At 43.3% G+C, this 23,839-nt stretch overlaps 1 protein-coding gene across 2 annotated transcripts in view; it reads right to left on the reverse strand.

The window, feature by feature from the left end:
• Positions 1-23,839, reverse strand: part of DMRT1 (doublesex and mab-3 related transcription factor 1) — a 58,031-nt gene that overhangs the window by 14,601 nt on the left and 19,591 nt on the right. For both annotated transcript variants that reach the window (XM_066182260.1, XM_066182261.1), the window contains exons 3-4: positions 19,599-19,882; positions 10,042-10,204 (exon numbers count right to left, since the gene is read on the reverse strand). In XM_066182260.1, the coding sequence (XP_066038357.1) occupies positions 10,042-10,204; positions 19,599-19,882 (447 nt within the window). The remainder of the gene's footprint in view (positions 1-10,041; positions 10,205-19,598; positions 19,883-23,839) is intronic.

Genomic DNA, 23,839 nt, shown 5'->3' on the forward strand with positions numbered 1-23,839 from the left:
AAATAAGACTAGAATGCTATTGGTAAGCCTGGAAGCCTCTATACTTCCATGACTAGTGAATCTGAAGCTTTACCTTCATATTGGCTGTAGCAGAATCAAAGATGAACTTTGGCTTTTCTAGCTAAACGTAGCAGATCAACCACATAAAACTAGTACTAATAAACATATCTATGAAAAGTGTTCTGAGCTAGAAAAGTACAATTTCACTGCAGTATTAGCACTTTAAAACAAGTGTAGGAACTGAAAACAGGTGAGGAGAACAAATGTAGTTATCTCTCCTGTCTGCTAGTAACAACTGCAATTCCACTCCTTTTTCCACTTCTGAACTATATTTAATACTTGAGCACAGGTCTCAGAAATCTAAAATGAAATGTAACAGTGTTTCAAATATATCTCCCCCTCTGGTTGAAAAGTCAGGCAATAATAAAACCAGAATACTTCAGTGAAGATTCCAGAAAATGACAGCTCTGTTTAAAACTCAGAAGATAAAGCCGTCACAGCACTTAAGACAGTGAAATATAGCTTAATTCACAGGCTTTGCAGAACAGCATTGAAATAAAAACACACAAAATCACAGGAAGCATTCAAAAACTTTGCTGTTCTGTCTCAAATATTTTCTTTCTTTTTAATCTGTTAACTACCACCAAAGTATCTAACTTTTACTGAAGCAAGTTATTGTCCTTGTCTGCAGGCCAACCAGCACAAAGTGCTTTCCACTTCATGCAGCTATTACTGCTTAACTCCAGAGGTGTTTCTCAGACCACCAGATGCCCAAGACAGCACATTTATCTCCAAAAACTCAGTCTCAGCTTACTGATACATGAAGTGTCTTGGCTGTGTTTTGCACTGACTTCCCACTTACCTAATTAGACAATGGCACCCATTATTTTATCCTATTCTCAATGACCTTGTGTCCACACTGCAACTGAAAGGACCAACACAAGCAGGGAGAACATGCCCAATCCCAGCACACAGCCAGGTATACAGTAACGTCTGTAGTTTTTGTATTTTAAAGCTTCTGCCTAAGTCTTCCCCACATCTTCTGGCTCAGCGGTTCATCTTTCAAGCTCTAGAAGACATTTACACCAAAAAAAAAAAAAAAAAAAAAAAGAAAAAGAAAAAAAAAACACAAAAACAAAACCAAAACAAAACAAAACAAACCCACCACCCACAAAACCCAAACCTGTTCAGCTCTGTTTTGGTGGCTACCAGCCAACTGCCTCATCTCTACCGGATAGAAAACTCTCTGAAAAAAAGAATTGTCTGCAAGTAAATGGCTACTTCACTGAAGAGTTAATGCTACAATGCAACACTTTAACAAAATACTGAAATACTTACTAAGAAACAGCACAAACATAAGACAGGGTCCCATCAGAGAAGTCTGTGAGCGTATACAGAATGTGCACATAGTGCATGTGTATCTATATATCCATGTATATCGATACAGGCACCCACACACAAGTGCAGGTATGTGTAGATTATATATATTATATATATAAAGCTAACTTTCAGTCCTCAGAAAACAAAAGCTAACCCCATATAACAGCCAAATTCCTACATAACTCAATTTCGACATCTCATCTGGTGTGAACTGCACTCATTCCTAGTGTAAACCCCAGCGCGCTCTGCAATGATATACTGTAATGTCACATCGCAATCTGGATTTACTATAAAGGGCTGCTGACGAGTTTCAGAGCAGTAAACATTGCTGCGAGGTGTATTTCACACTGAGCTGGTTTTTATGAAGAACACTTCACTGCCCAGCCACGGCACCCAGATGATGAATGGTGAAAGATGCATGACAAGCTTCATCATTGTTTGTAAATCTTAACTGTTCCTGCTCACTAACTCTGCAGGCAATTTTCAAAGACAGCGGCCGACAGAAGGACAGCACAGCTTTCCTGAAGGTTATTCAACTTGTACTTGGCCTGAGCTATGCCTGTGAGGAGCACTGGAAATAAACTCGTCGGCTACACTGAATCATGGAATTAAGAACGACTGATAGGCAGGCACACTGATGGTTGCCAAATCAAGGAAGCCCATTAAGTAGCCTTGGTATTCGTCCCCTACCCTGCCCTGCAGGGTTACATATATCAAGTGCAGGGAACATACTTCAGTATTATTTACACATGCAATATAAATATGTGTATTTATAAACAGGCAGAATTAATTATGGGCTGTCTGGTCCTGCTCCCACATGATGATTCCCTGTTATCCTGAGCAGTTACATACAGCACTCCAACACCCTCCAGCAACTTTGCCCACTGCTTGTAGGAAGGCTACTTCTCTTCCGTCAGAAGTTTGCTTTTGTGACAGGGGAAAGGAAAAGACACAAAACTCACAGCATTCAAGCATGGCAGTGGGAACAGATGCTACCCTTCTTTGTTTCCCCTGAGATTATTCCGGCAGCAGCACCATGAATTGCAACAATCACTTGCAAAGAATCACAATTCAGCTCCCTGCAAGAGGCAAGGCCAGCCTAGACCACAGAGACTCATTTGTTCTTTTTCTTTTCCCTTTTCCTTTAGAGCTCAGTAACAACCCCTCTTTTGCTGGAGTTCCTCACAATCCGCACAGGGTTACTTCATAAGCACAAGAACCTGTAGAAGAACTAGCTCTGATGTAGACTCTCTCACCTGAGCTGCAAAACTGGCATGAACTGCACGGTGGTCTAAGACAGACTTCCATGCACTGAAAAGATTACAGCTGAATACGGAGTTAACCCTTCTTTTAACCAGAAGAGTTATGAGGATGAAACTGCACATTAAAGCAAAGCAAAGAGGCCAGTGGTTATCACTGCTGCAATTACAAAACGTGCCTGGGTAATCACTACTGTCCTGACAAGATGGCTTCATTTGTTCTATCACTTTGTGAAAAAGTCTGATGGTTGATTTCTACCGGTTTCTGTCATAGTGGGAAAAATTCTCTATCCAGAGGTAATAGAGTATCAATGCCATACCAGGTGTAAAAGAAAGCAGCTCAACTGAGTGTTGATTTTTCTCAGTGAAGGACCCAACACCCTTTAAAGCATGAAGAAAAATCCCACATCAGCTACAGTGACACCCACCATCTGACATAAAGAGCATCTTACAGATGCACAGAGTTTAGTCCAGAGGTGCAGTGGGTATAAACCTGGTCTCTCAATATATGGCTTTAAAATGCTTGTAACTGCAGGAGGCACTGAGAAACCTCCCTCAGTTGTTATACCAACTCAAAGACTGAAACTCATAATAAAATGAAGGCTTCAATTTCAAAAACTCTCCACCCTTTGATCCACATGAAATACTGAACAATGGACAAATACATTCCATGAAAAAAAAACTCTTTCACTGATAACTATGCACGTGCAAATGGTTTTGCATGTGGAGGGGATGGGGTGCCACTGGCAAATGCTGAGGGTTCAGGCTGTCCCATTCTCTCTTGCTAGGATGATGAAAAATGAAGACATTTCAACATTCCAACACAGATTCCATGAGAGCTTAAAATTCCTGCTAGGGGCTTCTAAAGCCTCAGTCCAGAAATATCTACATTTCTACAAAAACGGGTGGAAAGCCTTCAAAAAATAGAGTTTTTCCTGCTACTCTTGAGGCAGAACCACTGGCTGCTCCCAGATCAAACAGCAAGAGTTTGTCAGTTGTCCTGACAGGAATCAGCAAAACCTGTGAATCAGTAATTCTGCAGCCATCCAGTGCAAAGCTGCTCTGTGTGCTTTTGAGTGAGTGTAACATGAATGCTGCATCTAGAGAAGAAACTGCTAAAATGAGCCTTTTAATCAGGACTGAACTAAAGAAGACTGCAAAAAAAAAAAAAAACCCTCACATTACTTTATTTCTAGGAATTTCCATCAGACCTTATTAAGGCATTTTAATATTGCTTCATTAATACAACCTCATTTAGAACACAGACCAGTAATTTATAAAAAGACTTCCATACACAAAAGAATAAGCTTATACTGAATATGCCTCACGTTCTCAAATATATTTTGACAGCTGCTGTTACAACTATTGAAATTATCAAGTGTGATTAACACTGTCATTAATCAGGGTTGGCAACCTGATTAGTTTAAAAGATAAAAAAAAGGCCATGCTCAGCAACTATCTGTTCAGCTACACCCGAAATTCAAATTTTTAATGAAAACGACATGTTAAAAAGTCATTTGCCTGAAGAGATCTGGAAAACATTGCCACATGCATGCAACGTAATTAAGGCATGCAAACGTAACACAAAATCTGCTCACTCTCCTTGCAATCAGTGCCAAAGGGAAGCTGTATGCAGTATAGCCACTGAAGAAACAGAAATGAGAATGCACAAAAAAATTAACAGTTGCCCCAGGGTCAAGTGATCCACTTGAACTAACTGTTGCAGATCTACGGATTTAGATCTTTACCCCATTCCTCTTTCTTTGGTGTTATTTCAAAACCTGTTGCTAAGAGTTTGGTGTAAAATGATAGCGGAAATCAAGAGTCCTGAATTTTCAGCAAACACTGCTTGCTCTTTCATCATTAAAGACAAATATTCTTGAGTAGAGGTGACTTTTTAAGCAGAAGATGCACAGACAGACAGACAAGCTTAACACTGATGAACTTTTGGGTGCAAAATTTTATCCTCCCTATACTCTGCTGCTGAAACCCTTCCAAACTCAAGATGATTTCAGGTGATGCTCTCCAAAGAGGTGCACAGAAAAGGAATAGAAGGAGTAGTATGTCTGTTGGGGGTCAGGACCAAGACAATGTCTCACACCTGACAACACCTAGACTGCCTGGGATTGAAACAGCTACTCTTAAACTTACAGATTGTGGCTACCTGGCTGACAGAAGAGAATTTGGGCTATTTGTTACAATTGTTTCTCAGTTCCTAAGAACTTTATTAGCACAGCTTTGTCAGTGCATCTCCACACTGGCTGCTAATTAAGAGCAGACAGAGGAAAGGCTTTTTCCTGTTCTTTGGGGTAACTGCTCAGCCATATCAAACCAGCCTGCCTTGTTTGCAGTGCCATCTTTGTAACTTGGATGCTTTGCAGAAAGCAGTTCAGGTTCAAGCAAATGGTCACAGATTTCTGTGGTTCTATCACAGCGACCTTTTGCTTTACCAGGACTTCTTGACCTCTCTCAGGTCAAGAAGTCCTGATAGAAGATGCCACGTGTCTCTGAAGTGTTCCTTGTTTGTCATGGCATTCACTACTAGGACATATGTTCATGCAAAATTACAACAGGAAGCCACAACAAAGGGGAATAACTTTGGTGGACAAAAACCCAGTTGGGAAGAAAATATCCAATCTTTCCAACTCTCATGCATGCGTCTGGGGCACACAGCATTCCTTGCATTCCAGTGATGCTTCTGTCAAAGTGAAACTTCTTATCTTAAGCGGGAAGACTCCTTCCAACATGCCCTTTCTTGTGGAACTACTGGAAGAGGCTTTTTACAGAGCTGCTCCAGTTTGACCAGGCTTTTGTCATGGTTCAGTACTGTTGCTGATACAGCATCCAAGCACAGAAGCAAGGGTGAGTCTCTAAAAGCAGATTCCGGAAATGTCTGTGTCACTTTCACTTCCACAACTGTAAAACTGGGGATACCTGCTATTTGAGTTCTAGAAAGGACTGTGAAAAAGTGTTGTAGTGCTGGAAGCTGTTACGTTGACACAGAAAACCTGTAACCAGAAATGTTCTTCTTCATAAAATGATGTTTGCTTATTTACACAAAACTGCTGATGTTTTCTGCATCAAAATATCATCTTTTCTTACATATCTTTGGGAGAATTTTAAGACTCCTCCTTAATGTTTAGCTGCAAACATAGCACTGCTCCCATGCTTCATTCCTTGTATTTCCAACACTCATGACACTTAGGACAGGAAAATAAAAAAATTCAAGTATGTCCAGCAGCTGGAACAAAATTTTAAATGCAAGACATCTTTTTCACCACAGCCAGACATATGGTGTAATTATCCCAACACTTCACACGATGATGACATAGAGGAGGTTTTACTCCATGTCAACTTTAAGACCAGATGACTACTCTGAAATCTGAAGTGTCTGCAGATACAGGGATGTTTATCCTCTGCATCTTTCTACTTGAACGTTGAATTTCTCTGCCACTTTCCCAGACCTGGAAAACACTTTCATACAGACAAGCATATCCTGAACTTTCACGCAGTGGAAACAGGAGCCAGAGTGAGGCATGTACCTTGCGTGTGCTTTCTTGCTCTCTCAAACCAAGGTCTTGCATGGGTTATTTCACAAATATAAATGCTGGAGAGGCTGACTGAAAATCACTGGAAGGTGTTAGACTGTTCTGGGTAGTCAGCCAAACCTAAGAAGCTTCATTATTAAAAAAAATAAACCAAAAAAAGCATGCAACAGTCCCACAGAAATCAATGGGAACAAAGTAACAACAAATTTGGCTTTTGGAAATGAAATACCTTGTTGTGTCCCACTCTCACTTCCCCACTTCTCAACTTGTCTTCCAAAACTATGCTTTTGCATGCACGTGCACAAGATTTGACAACCGTCTCAAATGTATTTTCCTCCCACTGCTTTAGCAGAAAGAAGGAGAAAGAAATATTTTGCAATACTGAGTAAAAAATCCCCCTCCTACCTAGAAATTACTGGCTAAAACTTACAACTTAGTGACCTAAGGAAGGCCTTTAAAAACATCCTTTTGCTGGTTTGCCACTGGTTCATCAACAACTTCTCCCTTTTTTTTCCCAGTTTCTGCTGAAAGGACAGCAGCTGTGCTTAGCTGGAAGTAAAACATTTTACTTGAAAACACTTCACACTGCAAGGAGGTTGACTGATGGAATTTTGCCACACAGAAAACGTCAGTTATATTTATTACTATTACTATATGCAAGACACTGTAACATGCCATGATGGTCCTGTACAAGTGCTAGAAGCTTCCAGGGATCTTCACATCATTGGCAAAAAAGAAAGTGTAGATCTGCTAGTGCATCCCTCATCCCTTCTACTGTAACTGGTCTAAGCAGGAGGTTAACTTACCAGAACAAAATTAGTTAAATTGTCTCACTCAAACACCAAGACAGCACATGAACTGGCAAAGCCTCTATAATCCTGAATTTGCAGCTGAATTGTGGGTAATAGACTGTATGTGTGTAAGATCACTGCAGATTCGTGCCTGGGAATTTAACAGGCTTTTTTTTTTCCTAAAGATGCATATTTTGGATGTTTTGAAAATTTGGCTAAAAAATCAGGTTTTTTATTTTGACCTGCAGCTCTTCTAAGCACACTGTCACCCTCATGCAAAATTTCAGGGCTAGCAATACATAAGTCTCCACAGAGATCTTAAAAATATAATCACAGGTTTGCTGCAGGAGTTTAGGTGAAGTTTTACAGTCTACATTACACAGCAAATTACATCAGATGATCCTCATGTTCCCTTCAGGATCTAAAATCCATCAATACATATTTTTAAAACAAAAGGAAGCCTCTGAACACGATTACCACTTCAAACATACAAAAGCAATGAATAAAGTATGTTTGCTTCTTTAAAACACACGCTGGAGTTGTCTTCAGCAAGTAACAACCACTGACCCTGCAGAAACACATCACTTAGGCTTCATAACAAAGGAGCCAGGCACTGAACAGTTTGCTCAGCCTGACAATCAACAGATAAATACTTAAGAATATGTCTTTAGTAGGAGACAGCAACTGCAACATGTGCAGTAAATACTTTGGGGAAATGACCCACCCTCTTTAATACACAGCATCTACTCAGCACTCATACAGGTGACAATAAAGAGGCAACAAACTTCCAGCCCTCTCAGGTCTGTGAAAAGCACCAGAAGAAAAATATCATGGAAGGGTAAATCATGTATTTCCTGGGGATATTATTTTGTCAGTAGATGGAAGAAGTAAAAACATCTCCTCCAAGAACATGCCTAAGAAAAAAGAAGATGCTTCTAAGAAGCATGATCCTGCTATGGATCATGGCTATGATCCTGCTCACATGTTCAAATTTCTTCCAAAAACATTGGTGCCTCTTTCACCCACTAGCTCCCTGCTATGGAAAAACACTTCTTCAGAGTCTAGAAAATGCTGTTTGATCTCAGTAAATTACATCTCACTGCTTGTCAGTTTCTGATTGATGGTGTAACTTAGGGAACAATATCTGTGTGTGGAACAGTGTCTGGAGAAGCAGTCAGGGATTATTGAAAATACAGTATTTATGCAGTTTAAAAATCAGTGGAACATTACGTATGATTTTTTTCTAGAGTGATGAAAAATTACTGAAGTGCATTTGGGAACAAAGGGTATAAGGTCTTTTGTCTATTTTTAAAAACACTTGGCTGGTAAGACTTCTTAGTGAGTTAGTAGTGATGGATGCAAGAAAAAGTGTCAACAGCAGTTGAGCATAAAACCAACTGCTTCTCCAACCAATGGGCGGAAAGGAAGACGTCACTGCTCAGTGGTGGTTAAAAAAAGAGGGAATAAAATAAAGTTGAAGAAAAGAGAAGGAAAATGAACCAAGGATCACTGATTTCTCTAAGCCATTTAAAACTACTGGAGAAGGAGGAAAAGTCTAAGGTTTCATCACACCATGGATTGTTCCTTCATCTATCTAACAAGTCACAGTTAGTTGGAAGACTTTCAGAAACAGCCACTATGAAAGAACAGCTACCTCCTCAACAGAAATGATTCAGGAGTTAGTGAATACAAGGGCTCAGTGCTGACTTACACAAGCCACAGGTATATGACTTTATACACACCTCACCTTCCAAAACATCATCTGAGTCCTTAATGCCCTGTCATGAAAAAACCACAGGACACAAATGAAACAGACACCAGGACTTCAGCCACAGCTAGACCGTGACAGAGAAAAATTATGGAACCTACACAACATACACCCTTCCACCAGACAGGAAGAGGAGAAGGCTAATTACAATGTTGAAGGAAAGAGAAGCAAATGAGGATGGATGCTGTCATCAGTGCTGTGACTCTGGGAAATAAAAAAACAAACAAAAACAATCCACTGAAACTTGGCGGATGTAAAGTAAATGAAAAAAAAAATAATAATTCCCATGGACCATTCAAACTTAAACTGCCAAGTTCACTGATTGGTAGAGAGAAATAAAATGTGAAAAGCTTATTGTCCTGGCTCAGGCTATCTTTGCATGCTGGAGAGTGTGAAAATTTTTGCTCTTGTTTCTCTTACTTCTGCAGCAACAGTTACTGACCTGATTCAGTGATAGAGAGGCAGCTCAGTACAGCTGATTACTCCAGCAGAGCCACGTTAATACCTGTGTTAGCACTGTCTGCTACAGGAGTAAGGGGACAAGGAAGTGCAACAAGGAAGAAAACACTGTCAAAACCACAGGGTAAATTCACCAGTGCTGGAAATTACTGAGGATTACGCTAACCCTTAGGAGAGCCTGAAACACAATACAGAAAGAAAGATTTATCTGCAGTAGTTTTAAATTAAGTAACATGGTATGATTTCGAAAAAACAAAAACCCAAAAAACAAAAAACACCCAAAACCCCCCCAAAACACCAAAAACAACAACAAAACAAACAAACAAACACAAACAAACAAACAAAAAACCAACCCAGAGGCAAGTCTACAAAGGGCTTCATGATATGGTTGGGATGCAGGAGTAGTTCCCACATGTGGTACAGAAAGGATGGGAAAGGCACAGTGGGAGGCCTGCAGAAAAAAATCAGCATTTCTGAGAAGAAAGCTTACTCTGAGGTTGGAGCAAAGATTGTTATTTACTCCTGTGAGGGAGCCAAGTGGTAGACACCAAAGACAGCCCCTCAAGTGCTGCATAACAGAAGAGACAGACCTAAGTGGAGAAGGTACAACTAACTGGACTCCTGAACCATGAGGCTTCTGAAGTGCAAGATTGCATGACTGTACACCATCAGCCTTACTCCGCCACCACACTACAAGCCTACCAGAAATCAGCCACCATATCTTTAAAACATCTATTTTACTAAGGATGCTTACCTTCCTTCCCAGCAGGAAACCACACCTCCTGGATGCAGGACGAAGGCAGGGTGGTGCCACACAGCCCAGTGGGTGCACTTACCTCTTGCTTTTGACTCCGAGGAGGAGGGGATGTCCTCAGAGGTCAGGATTTGGGGAAGGCACATGGGAGCTCCTACGCCCTGTCCCAGGTAGGAAGCAGGTGGGTAGTAGGAACACATGCGGTACTGGGAGCTGACAGCATGGTGTCTCTCCATGCCTTTCATCTGTCAGGAGAGAGAAATTCAACAGCAGACTGTGAAAGCCAAGCCCCAGTGTCATGGGAGCACCCTGCTATCCCTGCCCCCACCCCTCCATGGCTTTGAAGGAGGTCACAGTGGGTGCATGAGAAGTAAAATTCTGATATGATGGCCTTGGGTTTTTGATTTGGTGGCTTCACAGTCTGCCCACACTGACCAGCTACAGGTGGTGTGGTGTGAGATGTCACCCAGCAGCAGCAGCAGCAGCAGCAACACACCTATGGCTGTTTTATCTTACTACAGATGGAGATGCATCTGCACACAAGCAAGTACCTTCACTGCAAGCAGCCTCCTGCCACGTCCCCAGATTACGGCGCAGACAAGTGTATACACCTGGCCAGTGTCAGAGGTGTCCATCCAGCTCCTACACCTCCCCAGAGACTAACCCACCTCAGACTGGTGGTCACTGCTCTGCCAGGGACCTGCTGGGTGGCTGGGGAGGACAATCCTATTGACTGACTCTCACCGGATATGCTCCATGGCATTAGGCAGTGACATACACAAAAACAAACACACTGTTTTTCTTACAACACTGAAAAAAGCAAGTTGTGTTTGGACTACTCAGGAGGCCAGTTGTGCAGCCACAACTGGACACCAGACAGCAGGTCTGCCATATCAGCACAGCATCCACCAGACACCCCTTCTCCCTTCCACGGATTGCAGAAAAGTGGCAACACTCAGAAATCAAAGTTTATCCTACTCCAACGCCATGATATCATCCAAACTGACTTCCTCAGAGAAGTGGTAATGCTTTCCTAAATTTGTGTTTTATGAAAGAACCACCCACTATTATTTGTTACAAAGCCCAACAATGCAACATGGCCTCTGTGCTCCAAGAATGCAGCCAAAACACTTCACAAGATTAACATTTTCAACAGGAAAGGTAACAATAGCTGGTTTCCCTAAGTATACCGGGACGTGAATGACTGAAAGATGGAAATCTTCCAGGCAGAGACAAAACATCAAGACTTTTGTACTGGTTATGGTAGCAGCGGTGCCAACAATAATGCACATCCAGCTATGCCATTACACAATGGCTGTGTAAGCAGACATGCTTGACAGCCTCTTCAGCTACGTCCCACCTCAGGTCTGCCTGCTCCACTGGGGCTCCCTTGGGTCCCAGGCAGCTGTGTCTGGAGCACTGACCCTCAGCCCTTCCCAGGCTGCAAAGCTCAGAGCCAGGGAGAACAGAACCTGCTGTTCCAGATGGCTGCCCCATGCCAGCAGACCTACAGGGTCTGGTCCTGGCAGCAGGAGCCACCAGCACCTCCCAGAACCACGCCAGAACGCAGACACCCCTTGTTTTCTAAGGGTCCCTGAAAGAATTCAGTACTCATTTTCATATGCCTAGCTGCAAATGATGTGGCCCCAGCCACATAAAATCCTGTTGGTGTTCTCTCAGGCATGCTTACAGCGAGATTAGGTGCAGAGACAGAGAGAATGGTGGCCCTTCATAGGAAGCAAAGTGCACCTCTGCCTGATTTCTGACAGCGGCATAGTTGCGCATACTTGCACATGCACTGAGAGACCTGCTTTTAGCTTGTGAAAGTTAAGAGGTTTTCTACTATAAATTAAAGTAATACTTAAAATTTTTGTTTTTCTACCTTCACGTGCAGAAACAGTTCAACACACACTGAAGTTCCATCAAGAATAAACAGTAAATGGCTCTTCAAAAATTTAATGAGCCATCCTGAAGAAATCTGAACTCAAAAGAACCACTGACATTGCTTCTCATCTTCTGACAAAGGGCACTCTCCTTTTTGGAAACAAGACGCCCTCAACAAAACCTTGCCTCGGTGCAATACAAACTGCCCAAAAGCACAGTCCAAAGGGCATTTTGAATCCGCACATCTGCAAAGCTCAACAGCTCTGGAAGTAGTGAGAAAAAAAAAAAGTTAGCAAATTCCTCTCTGTCTGCAGTGTTGCACAGTCTTCCTTCCCTTGGTGGGGCAGGGCAGCATCCACAGACCTCACATCTCCACTTCTCCCCTGTGCAAGGCCATGTGTCCACATGCACAGCTGAGAAAAGGCTGCCTGCAGGAGACAGCATTATTTCAGCTGTAACAAAATGGAGGGATCACTCCCTGGCACGGACTCAATCAAGCACACACTTCCCCTCCCTGTAAAGAGGAGGCAGTGATCTGTCTCCTCTCAACACTTCTTTCAAGGGTTTTCCTCCATTCCTTGAAAAAACAACTCACCTAAAATCCCTAGATGCAATGAATTATTACTACTATTATTATTAGTGTGTGGTAGCTGGCTAGCAAGAGACATGTTTTATAATCTTATTACCCACACCAAGTCCATGAACCACAGTTCGACCAACAGCCAGAGGCTTGGCTCTGCAAAGAATATGCTGTGTATTAACCACTGAAGAAAACCTGAAAGCTTTTGGTTTTGTTTTATTAATCTGTTTAGAATCCACACCACAGTAAATCTGAACCATAAGGTTTCCTTTTTATAGTGCTTAGCAATCCTATTTTACAGTAACAATAAAAAAAATCCAGTTGTAAAAATTCTTGACCTTAGCGCTGCATTAAAAAGAAGGCTTAGGAGACCTCATGAGAAGGGACATATTAACTCCTGCAGTTCTGTGGAATCCTTGCAGATTTTTGGGTGCCAAAAAGGAAGATCAAGACAGCCCTGGGGAGGCCCTGGAATACTTGGATTTTTTTTCAATCTGGGGCAGTTCAGCTTTCCAAATACTACAGTCAGGTACCAGGTTTGGGATCCTGTCCAGGGGGAATGCTGGGATCATGCAGGGATCACAGGATGAGAGTGCCTGGCCTTCTGCTGTCTCCTGCCTGCCTTGCCCCTTCCACCCCTCCAACAAAGCTGAGACACATAACCGGGACAGCCCCACAAACCACTCCGGTTTGCATCACTGCAGGCTACGTGCCAAAAGAACAAGGCATACTTTAGGTGAGCAGGAGCTGCAGAAGGGAAAGACATGCAATAGTTTTTGCAGAGGGCAATCCGAGTTCTTCAGCTGCTTCCCTTCCAGCCACCCACTCCTTGTGCCCCGCTCCAGCTGCAGGATTCACCAAGTACCTCACAGATTTTAGTGGGAGACACATTTCACCGGAGCAGCAGTTGGCCCACGCAACATTTACCGGTTCCCCTAAATTGTACAACACAGCACACACTCAGTAATGTTTTAAAAGATGTACTGCAAGCAATGGTGGGATGCTTACAATTCATAAACAAGTAAATACAGCCTGATTGGAAGGCCATGAGCGCACTGGAAGTTTTTTCCCTGTGCCTTGTAAAGCCACTGTGAGGAACTGAGAGGCAGCTACAGTTTGTCCCTGCACAGATTAGCTGGAAACAGGACTTGTTCATCACCGAGCAAAATGGTGAGTGCAGCCCTCCAGCTATGTCCAACAGTGACAGAATACATAGCAAAATCCAGGGAAAACAAGAGGAAAATGCTCTTGCGTCAGACCATTCCTATAAAAAACCCTTCTCAACAGCGGGTAGAAGAGTATAAGGAGCCCAGTTTCCCCTCCCAAGACTCTGGCAGCATCTGCATAACCTCTACATATCTTCTTCATGGAGAAAGAACTGAGGAGAGAAGGTGGCCAAACCAGAAAAGGAAGGTGTTAAAGCAGGCACCAAGTGGTGACTTGCCTCCCTAGCCTCAGAGGTTAGAAAATGGTCCCGCCCTTCCCACATATTTATTTAGCTGAAACATCACCTGTGTAGTTCATTTATTTGCAAAAGCTGCCACACACAATTTCCTTGTGAGCACACTGGTGTTATTTTAGCAGTACCTTCACACTTTGCAGTTGATCCTGACTGTGGGGCTTGTTTCCAAGAAAGACAAACAGGAGGAGGTCATGGATGCTACTCCTGGGTGACAGGCAACACGGAAGATCAACGTGCAGTCCTTCAGCTTTGCCACTGGTGTGCCATATGATCTTGGCCAAATCACTTTACCCAGGATTTCAACCCTTTTTATTCCACCCCTGACTCAGCAACAAACTTACCAAACGCAGTAATTATGGCAAAACCAGAGAAACATAGAAGTTTAACACAGACTCCTCCTTCTGTCTTGATCTTAAAATCGATTTTAGTGGGCATAAAATTGCATTTGTGTCATTGTTTGCAAAAAACAGAATTCACAGGCTGGCTTTTGGCATGGGCAAGAAGGCATGCACTGGGCAATGAAACAGAAATTCAGGCAACAGTAATCTCCCCTCTGTCACCTGTGAGCCGTGTGACTGTGGCAAGTTATTTAATACTTCCCTGCCTCAGTTTCTGCAGTTACAAACCAGGTTTCCTGCAACTCTCCCACTCTGCAGTGTTACTGCCCATGTGCTGACCCCTCACAACTACTGTTGCACTCATGCTGCCCAAGGTGTTTCATTCCTAAAACCAGCTAAGCATGTTTTCCAGCACAAGGAAAAAATGAGTCTATGATACCCTGCCTTGACTTACTTTGATTCTAGCACAGAAAATACAAGACACATCTATATCTGTCCCCCCTTGATAGACAAACTTAATTAACCTTTGCTATTCTGTTCCAACCTATTCTTTTAGACAAAGGCAGTGACCCATAAACAATATGTTACCATCAGAATCTCAACTGCAGTGACACCTAGAGATATAGCCCTATCAGCAGTATTGGAAAATAAACCACTTAGATTAGCTCCTCCAAGAAATATGGATTGCATTCATGTCACACATGAGCTGTCAGAAACATTAGGATACTTTTAGCATAAATCTGTAGTGTGAAGGGTATGTTATGAATACAGTATATAATTCACTGCTTACACATAAAATTGGGACTGTCTTGGGTGACTTGCACAATGTGTATATATTTACACACACATGCACACATTTTATACAGACTTCTGGAGAGTAAGACTGCAATTTCTGCAAGAATCACAGGCTTTTTGGAGGAAAAACTGGGCCAGGAAGCAGAAGCAGGTGGCAGAAGATGGAAAGAGCCATCTTTCTTTACTAGCAAGTGGCTATTCTTCAAACTCCTAGCTGTCCTATCACAGCCACATACTTCTGGATTCAGTAAAAGAGAATCTCTTCAAGCTCAGTACTTCTAAGAAATCCTTTAAAAAGCTTCCTCCATCAGCAATACTAAATATTTCGTTTCTAGATGGTAAATGTAAGCCCCACATTAGAAAATAAGTAAAAATTTCCCAGTTTCTCACAAGTATTTATTTTTGCTTTAAAGTGGTCTAAGGAAAGAACAAAAAAAGTTGAGGTTCTGAAAGTCAGAATACTGGTTTGCCAAGCGAGAAGAGAAGAGAAGAGAAGAGAAGAGAAGAGAAGAGAAGAGAAGAGAAGAGAAGAGAAGAGAAGAGAAGAGAAGAGAAGAGAAGAGAAGAGAAGAGAAGAGAAGAGAAGAGAAGAGAAGAGAAGAGAAGAGAATGAAATTCTGAAATGTGTCCAAAACCTCCACACCAGCCTTAACATTTCCCAGGAGCAGGATCCCTGAAGTTACCAGAATACCAAAGAAAAAGCAGCCAGTGGTCCCCAGGTGTGGGGGCACATTCTGCATCTTGATGATTTTTTAATGGCTTAGCTGTATGAACCAGAAGTTTCAACATTTTTGGGGGATGATGTTGACTCACAACGAGTCCAGACTAGACTTGTGCTGTGGATCACATGCCAGCAATTTGTGAGCTTAGAAAATCAAGTCTGATTAGATTCAGCTGTGTTCATCACGGTTTTACTTTTGCTGTGACAGGAAAGACTGCAGTCACCCCATGTTCTCCTACTGCACTGAGACCAGTTTCAGAAGCACCAACTTCCAAGTACACCAACCCACCTATGCTGGCAAACTGATTTTTCTGTTAATTGGATGGAATGCACACAAATTCCCATTGTAATGAGCAGTTACAAGAGCTTCAAGGGAGATTCCAGATGCTCACACAGGACTGAAGAGAATGGAGAGGTACAGTAACCAACAAATCTGCTACATTTCCTACCAACCTAGGCTTGTCTCTTCCTCAGGTGCAACACCAGACATATCTGATTATCTGCCTTTGAGCTGCAGGAGCAGCAGAATATAAATGACCAAAGGAGTCTCAAGCAAAACAATAATCTTCATTACGCTTATCAAATCATGATGGATACAGCTTCTGGTGTGACTGTGTAGAGATGAGGAAAACCTACAGAGAAATACATAAAATATTTGCACCTTTATGAATCCACTCGAGCATGCCAGCCTCTGCAAAGAACAAAGACTAATGAAATCTGACATTAATCTACATTAAAGATTCAGTGATTCAGTTTATTTGCCAATGCTCAATGATGCATTAATCCTCATCTCATCCCACACACACTCACATGTTTCCTCCCTGGCTATTCTCTCCCTTGCTCCCTAAATTCTGAAACAGCAGACAGCTGGGTTGCTCAAGGCCTTGTCTGCATCCAGAAGTTAGCTCACCTTAAACATAGAATTCTCCCTGTGTGGTTAAAGTTAATGTAGGATCTGTGAGCCTTCACCAAGTGAGCCTGGAAAAGCCAGGTGTCTTGTCTACCCAGCTGAAACTGGAATGCCTTCCAGTGAGCACACTGGTGACTTCTGCCACCAAAGAAACCCTCCTGTGACCTCACACCTTAGCAAGCTGCCCCAATTTGGTTACAGCAGGCACTGCCCAGCTATGATTCTGGCAAAGAAACAAAGATCAAAAACTTTGATCGAAACAGTTATACCAACACGAATCAGATAAGAAGATGCACTCCTGTTGGAGTCTGATTTAAGAAAGCCTGTACATGTAAAAAATAAATTCAGTCAGTACAGGCAGCCCAACAGAAGTTCCCGTGTAGGTAACAGCTACGTGTTTCCTCTGAGGAGGACAAGCATGCAGGTTTGCCAGCAAAAACGCCTGCAAGTGCAAGCAAGGTCTGATTCTTCTTTGAAGATCATGCTTTCAATGAAACTCTCCTTTAATTCCCTACAGGGCTTGACAGAAAAGCTCATTAGTTATCCATCCTCCATTTAACGCTATTTCTGTGATCTTCCCTTGCTGGTAACCCACATGAGAGGAATCAATGTTTAACCAAGTGCAGCAACTGAGACCTTGTACCCCTTATAACAAACCATCTTCAGTACGACACAGGGTTTTACAACCTCAGCATCACTGTAGTCACTGTCATCAAATGTTTCCTAGCTTCTCACTACAACTTTTTATGATTATTTGTGCCACATTACGCTCTTGTAAGAGTATGCAAACCCTATGACTCAGAACTCTTCCAGCAATAACAAACCTACTTGCACATCAGTCTGAGAAGCAGCTTGTAAGTTATTTAACATTGACCTTGAACTATACCCTGCCCTGCTGCAGAGAAGTGGACATTTTAGAACATTTAGAAGCTGGGGAGACATCAATTCTGCAGGCAAAAAGCAGCACCTTTATTCTCTCTGCTCAGACATCTAACCAAAACAGCACTGAGGGACAAAAGGTCTCCTCTGGAGAAATTAACATCTTAGATGTGGAAGATAACGAAATCCACATAAAGGTGAATTGTATCATGTGATATATCCCAAAAGAGACGTCCACAGCTTTGAGCCTGCTGGTGGAAGGAAAACCGCCCTTTTTGACAACAATCATGTTGTTTTTTTGTTACTTAACTCTTCAAGATCTCACTAATTTGAATGGCACTTTAGCAGAAGTTAGTTTCTGCAGGGCCTGAAAAGAAAACTTATAGAAACCATGCAGCTGTTTTTATTTATTTAAGGTGTGTCAAAGGTTCCACAGGGGTGATCTCACAAGTGAGACACAGACCCTCTAAGCCAAGACTTTTTATATAAACTACAGCACATGACAGAAGAACCACAAGGACACCACATCATTCCAAGGTTTAACATGTTTTAACGTACTCATGTATGCTCTTCCTCAAACACTATGTGCTAGGTAAAGTGTGGGACTAGCAGCCTTAAAGAACATTATTTTCACAAGGCAAATGTTGCCACCCTTCATTTGTGTTGTGATGGTGTCCCCCATGCATCAGAGCAAGCCAAGTGCTGCAGATTCTTGAGAAGTAACCTTCTATCTGGAATATTCTGCTATACTAGGTTAACCAAATCAACCAAAATGAAAGAGTTGAAAAAGCACTCGGCACCTCACCCCATTACCATGCACAAAATTCTGTAAGTCACCTTGACTACTTTTCCCCTTGGCCTGGTGATTGCATTCATCAGCTGGAGATGATGTGACCACCGGGAAAGGTGTATCTTCATGTATCAACACACTGGGAGAAGAAAGCTCTCAAGCCATGGGCTTGCACAGCAGAAGGAAGACAGAGAGCTCTTTATCCCACACAGCTATACTCCCGTCAGGAAAAGGGACATGGAACAGTGATAAATGCTACAGTAATTGTAATCACCCTGGCATTAGTTTCAGCTCCTCGGTATCAGAAAATTAAAAAAATTTGGAGCTGGTGCCAGAGAGACCTGGCTAGAGAAACTCTGTGTCAGCAAACAGGATGACCTATCTGTTCACTTAAACAAGGAGGTTTTGGTGGACATTTCACTGTTGAGTGGTTTCACAACACAGCCTTTGCAGAAGCAGCCTGACCTCTTGTGATGCCCTGCAGAAGAGGTCTGCCCTCTCCTGTCCTTACACAAGGGACACAGGCATACTCAGACTCGGAGGGTACAGCCTTACCAGTTCAGTCTCAGACAGGAAAAGCACCTCTGCAGTCCAAAACCAAACAGTCCCAGAGTCAATGACATGTTCCCACTTTGACAACAATTCCCCACATTGCTAGATTTCTCCTTTTTCCAGTTTCTGACTGGTACTGAATTGGAGGCTACAATTATCAAGTCCTAGCATGAGAGGGCTTGACTTGCTTTATATCCTAATGAAGTACAAAGAGCTTGCACCTCTCAGGTACTGCCCATAACCTGAACTACACAAATAAAAATCACAAGCTCTGGAGCTGCCATTGCCAGAACACACAACCAGCAATACACAACATCACATTTAAATGACTGCAATCAAACCGCTGCACAACAGCATGGTCTCCTAGGTCACCTCGGTACCTCAGATGTGAAACATAGAAAAATCCCCATGCTTCTGAAGGGCAAACCCTCCCAGAAATTACACCTGAGGCTCTCAGGATGCTATGTGGGGCAGTTGAGTTGGACTTTTTCTGGATAGCAATTCAGCATCTACTGTCACATAATACAGAAGATAAAATCAAGTTAGTGCCCTTTGTGCTTGTGGCAATTTATCCACACCATTATCACTGTCCAACTACGTAATTGCTTCTGTTGTGTTGCACTGCAACCACCCATTTCCTCTAACTTTCTTAAAATGGGTCCTAATGTCACCCAGGAATGTGATTCTGGTTTTGCACTGCCACAAAACCAGCAAAGAGGAGACCATACCTGCCACTGTTTTCCTGACTGGCTTGGCATGTATGTCGCTGGGAGACTTCGAAGGCTGTTCTTCATTGCCGAGCCGACAATCGTACCCCCCATCTCACCTGAAGAAGGCTCACTGGCCATTGCCATCTGGTACTGCGAGTAATTGTACAGGTTGTTGTAACAAGGATACAGGGACGGCTGGTAAAAACTGCTGTAGTAGCCGGAGTCCATGACCAACTCAGAGGTGCTCTCCAAGGGCCCTCTGCTGGGGATGGAAGGGATGTCCTGAATGAGCATCTGTCCCTCTGGAAAAGAAAAAAAAAGACATTATCTTTCACCTTCTAATGAGCTACTACTCCTCCCCAAAGGCGGGACAGAGAGTGGTAAATAATAAGAGGTAGGAGCTGAAAGCTGAACACGGCCGAGTGTTTGGTGGAAACTCAAATGGACCAACAACTATTCAGAGTCCAAGACTGCCACCTACACCCATCACAGACTGCAAAACAGCACACAAAACCAACTGCAGGTTAAGACAGTGCTCTGAATCCTCAGCTAGTATCAACTGATGAGGATCATGATTTACATCACCTGATTCTGCAGTCCCCTACTACTTTTTAACCTGTAACAGTGTGCCAAGTCTCTTGTAACTCTCTAGAAGCAGAAAGGATCTAGCTACAGAATGACTCCTCCCAGCCAGTGTCCTGAAGGTGAGAGGACACCTTCTGAACATGCCTCTACAGCAAAGGCAAACAGACACAAGACAAGAAAAGCTGCAGTGGGAAAAGTACCACAGGAAGAGCCAAGGTCTCCCAGAAATGCCACCTGTGAGCAGTAAGGTCCTCAATCCTTGCTGAGTCTTCATACTCAAATTTATCTCCTGTACCTACAAAATCAGAGGGCAGAACAAGATCCCCCAACACTAGCAAAAGAGGAGGAGGAGAAAGGTATTACTCGTGACTTGCTGCATCCACTCTGGAGTGCCTCCAGACCAGGGCTTAGCTGGCTGCACTCCCCACAGGCAATTCATTCCCTAAGACCGGGATGCTTCTCAATGAGAAGCCATGATTTCCCCACACCACTGTCAACCAGGGCCTTGCAACATTTGCAAGCATGAAAAACAGAAGGTGCTTTCTGGTACTATTGCACACCCAAGCTCTCTCCCCTACCTGGCATCAGTTACATTGCTAAGCCAGACACAATAAAAAAATGCAAAAATCTTATATACACACTTAAAAGGGAAAAAAAATCAAACACCCAAATCCCTCTATATATGCAGCTCCGGCTCTAGTTTGGCATGTCTGTGACCCTGCCTTGCACCAGTTCTCTGTAAGGAGGTTCTCTTCTCCCCATAATGCTGTCCAGCTGTTTTGTGGAGAAAAAAACAATGTGGCTTAAAGCATTTGGATGAGCTCCCAAGAGCTATTGGTATGGACATGAGGCAGCATGAGCAACAGGCACATAGGAAATAACAGCCCTAAGAGACAGGCAGGCCTAGTTTGTTCTGGATCTTTCTCTTGGTGTACCTGTATCCTGGTTACTTACCTGTAGAAGGAATATGGTGGCATACCAGCCTCTCAGAGTCATGATAACAATGTCCACGGTCCTGTGTATTAGCTGCATACTAGATCAAATCATCAGTTTTACCAATTATTGCCATTTACAATGCAATTTCATTTCTTCAGCTATAATGAAAGCTTTCTGCAATCATGGATCATCTCCTTCCAGGTCACTAAATTACACGGTGCCCCCATTCAGTTCTTGCTGACATTCTGTTGACATCAATGAACTATTAGTAAAGATTGTTTTATGCCTCCTGCACCTGAATTTTCTGCAGAACCAAGTCAGACGGCCTTGCTTATCTGGAGTATTTCTCAAATTTGCACACAAAACAGAAGTGCCTGCCATGCCACAGAAGACTTCTCGGAGTTTTTGCACTCTCATTTTTATAATTTTTTTTTTAATTGTTACTATTCTGTTTCTGGGCAAGACTCTCAGATCCTTTTCTCTGCATCTGATAAAATCAGAACTTAGATCACAGGCAGAGCACAAGCCTGACTCCCCTCCCTAAATTTACCTCTCAAATAAAGCTGCATTCCAATTGCTCTGCTTTAAATGTTGCAAAATAGAAGTCAATAGCAAAATCCTCCAACACATTCCTTGCTAGCACACAGATTTCACATGACAGAGACATGCAATGCAGTCACCTGCTAAACTCCTCACAAGGCTGCACAATTATGCTGCACAAATGTGTGATTTCTTCTGAAATCCCTGCACTGTCTTTCAATTTACAGTGCATCATTAGAATGGCTACTACTCCCCATTAAAAATATCAGTGGCCAGGAAGATGAGATCTTTTTACACCTACATGACCTGAGGGGATCAAGATCATTCTCAGTCAGTCCACAGACAGCACTAAGTCAGGCGGGAGTGTTGATCTGCTGGAGGGCAGGAAGGCTCTGCAGAGGGATCTGCACAGGCTGGATCATGGGCTGGGGCCAATGGTGGGAGGTTCAACAAGACCAAGTCCAGTTCCTGCCCTTGGCTCACAACAACCCCAGGCAGGGCCACAGGCTGGGGCAGAGTGGCTGGAAAGCTGCCCACAGGAAAAGGGCCTGGGGGTGCTGGTGACAGTGACTGAACAGGAGCCAGCAGTGCCCAGGTGGCCAAGAAGGCCAATGGCATCCTGGGCTGTAGCAGCAATGGTGTGGCCAGCAGGAGCAGGGCAGGGATTGTCCCCCTGTGCTGCACACTGGTGAGGGCACACCTCAAATCCTGTGTTCTGTTCTGGGCCCCTCACTCCAAGAATGACATTGAGGTGCTGGAGGGAGACCAGAGAAAGACAGTGGAGCAGGGAAAGGTCTGGAACACAAGTCCTGTGAGGAGTGACTGGGGAAGCTGGGGTTGTTTAGCCTGGAGGAAAGGAGGCTCAGGGGGACCTCGCTGCTCTCTACAACTGCTTGAAAGGAGGCTGTAGCCAGGTGGGAATTGGACTCCTCTCCCAGGTACAAAGTGGCAGAATGACAGGAGACTCAAGTTGTGCCAGTGAAGGTTCAGGCTGGACATCAGAATGAACTTTACCGAAAGGGTTGTTAAGCATTGGAATGGGCTGCCCAGGGAGGTGGTAGCATCACCATTCCTGGAGGGTTTCAAGGAATGACTGGATGTGGCACTTAATGCTACGGTCAAGCTGACAAGATAGTGATGGTTCAAAGGCTAGACCCAATGGTCATAACAAGTCTTTTCCAATCTAAATGATTCTGTGATTCTGATTCCCTAATACACAGGAGAGATCAGCCACCCAGGGTGCCGGCAGCTAAAAGGAAGAGGGGCAGAAAGTAACAGGTTTTGTTGCAACTTTTGGAAAGGTCTTACATGCTACACTTCCTAAAATGGGACAAGATGGGCTAGACTGGAACAGAAACCTATCCATAGCTACCCAACAAATCACACAAGCATTCCTGATGCCTCTGTGACATTCTGGTGACTGTTAGTGCTACAGCTCCCTCCTGAAAAGCAGCAGTGGCAGTATTCCGCTGCATTAAGAGGGAGGAAAAAACAAAACCCTTTTTGATCCTTCTTTTCTCTTTCTATCTCCTATCTGTTGTTTGGGCTACCATCATCTGGCACCAGTGGTGCAAAAGGTTTGACCTGTCACGCACCTTCCTTCATGTAGCTGCACAACACCCACCAGTGGTTCAGAGTTCAGCTGTTACAAACCCACCAGAACTGTCCCTCTCCTTTTTATTTGCTGTCTCCATGCTCCAATAGTCTTTACACTACTATAAGCTGCTGTCTCCAAAGCTGGTCTGCAAAGCTGGCTCATTCAGCCACCCATATGCACAAATCCCCAAGCATCAGCAACCTGGGACATTTTTCTCTTATGAACCCAGAGTTATGAAATCCATGGTCCTTGTTACACCTCTGGCACACAAGAGTTCTGAGCTGCAGGGCCACACCACAGAGATGTGCCCCAGCAGATTACTATCAAAAATAGGAGCAAAGGGAAAGGGAAAAGTTCAAATGAAGGGAAAGACATACCCTGTTCCTTGTAGAACTAGGACTCCTGTGACAGCACAGGAAATACAGTTAGAAGAGGTAATTTTCCCTAAATCCCACAAGACACCACACTTCTAAATGTGGAAGGACAGCTCTACAGGAACCAACATCTGCAATTACCTAGCTGGAGCTCCTCTGGCGGGTCCTTGGCCCATACCTGTAAGGGTAGACTCCTACCTACTGGCTGAACTTTCCTACAGCCATGC

This window comes from Chamaea fasciata, unplaced genomic scaffold (assembly GCF_029207755.1).
Source record: "Chamaea fasciata isolate MVZ Bird 193981 ecotype frontalis unplaced genomic scaffold, bChaFas1.0.hap1 SCAF_4, whole genome shotgun sequence".
NCBI lineage: Eukaryota > Metazoa > Chordata > Aves > Passeriformes > Sylviidae > Chamaea > Chamaea fasciata.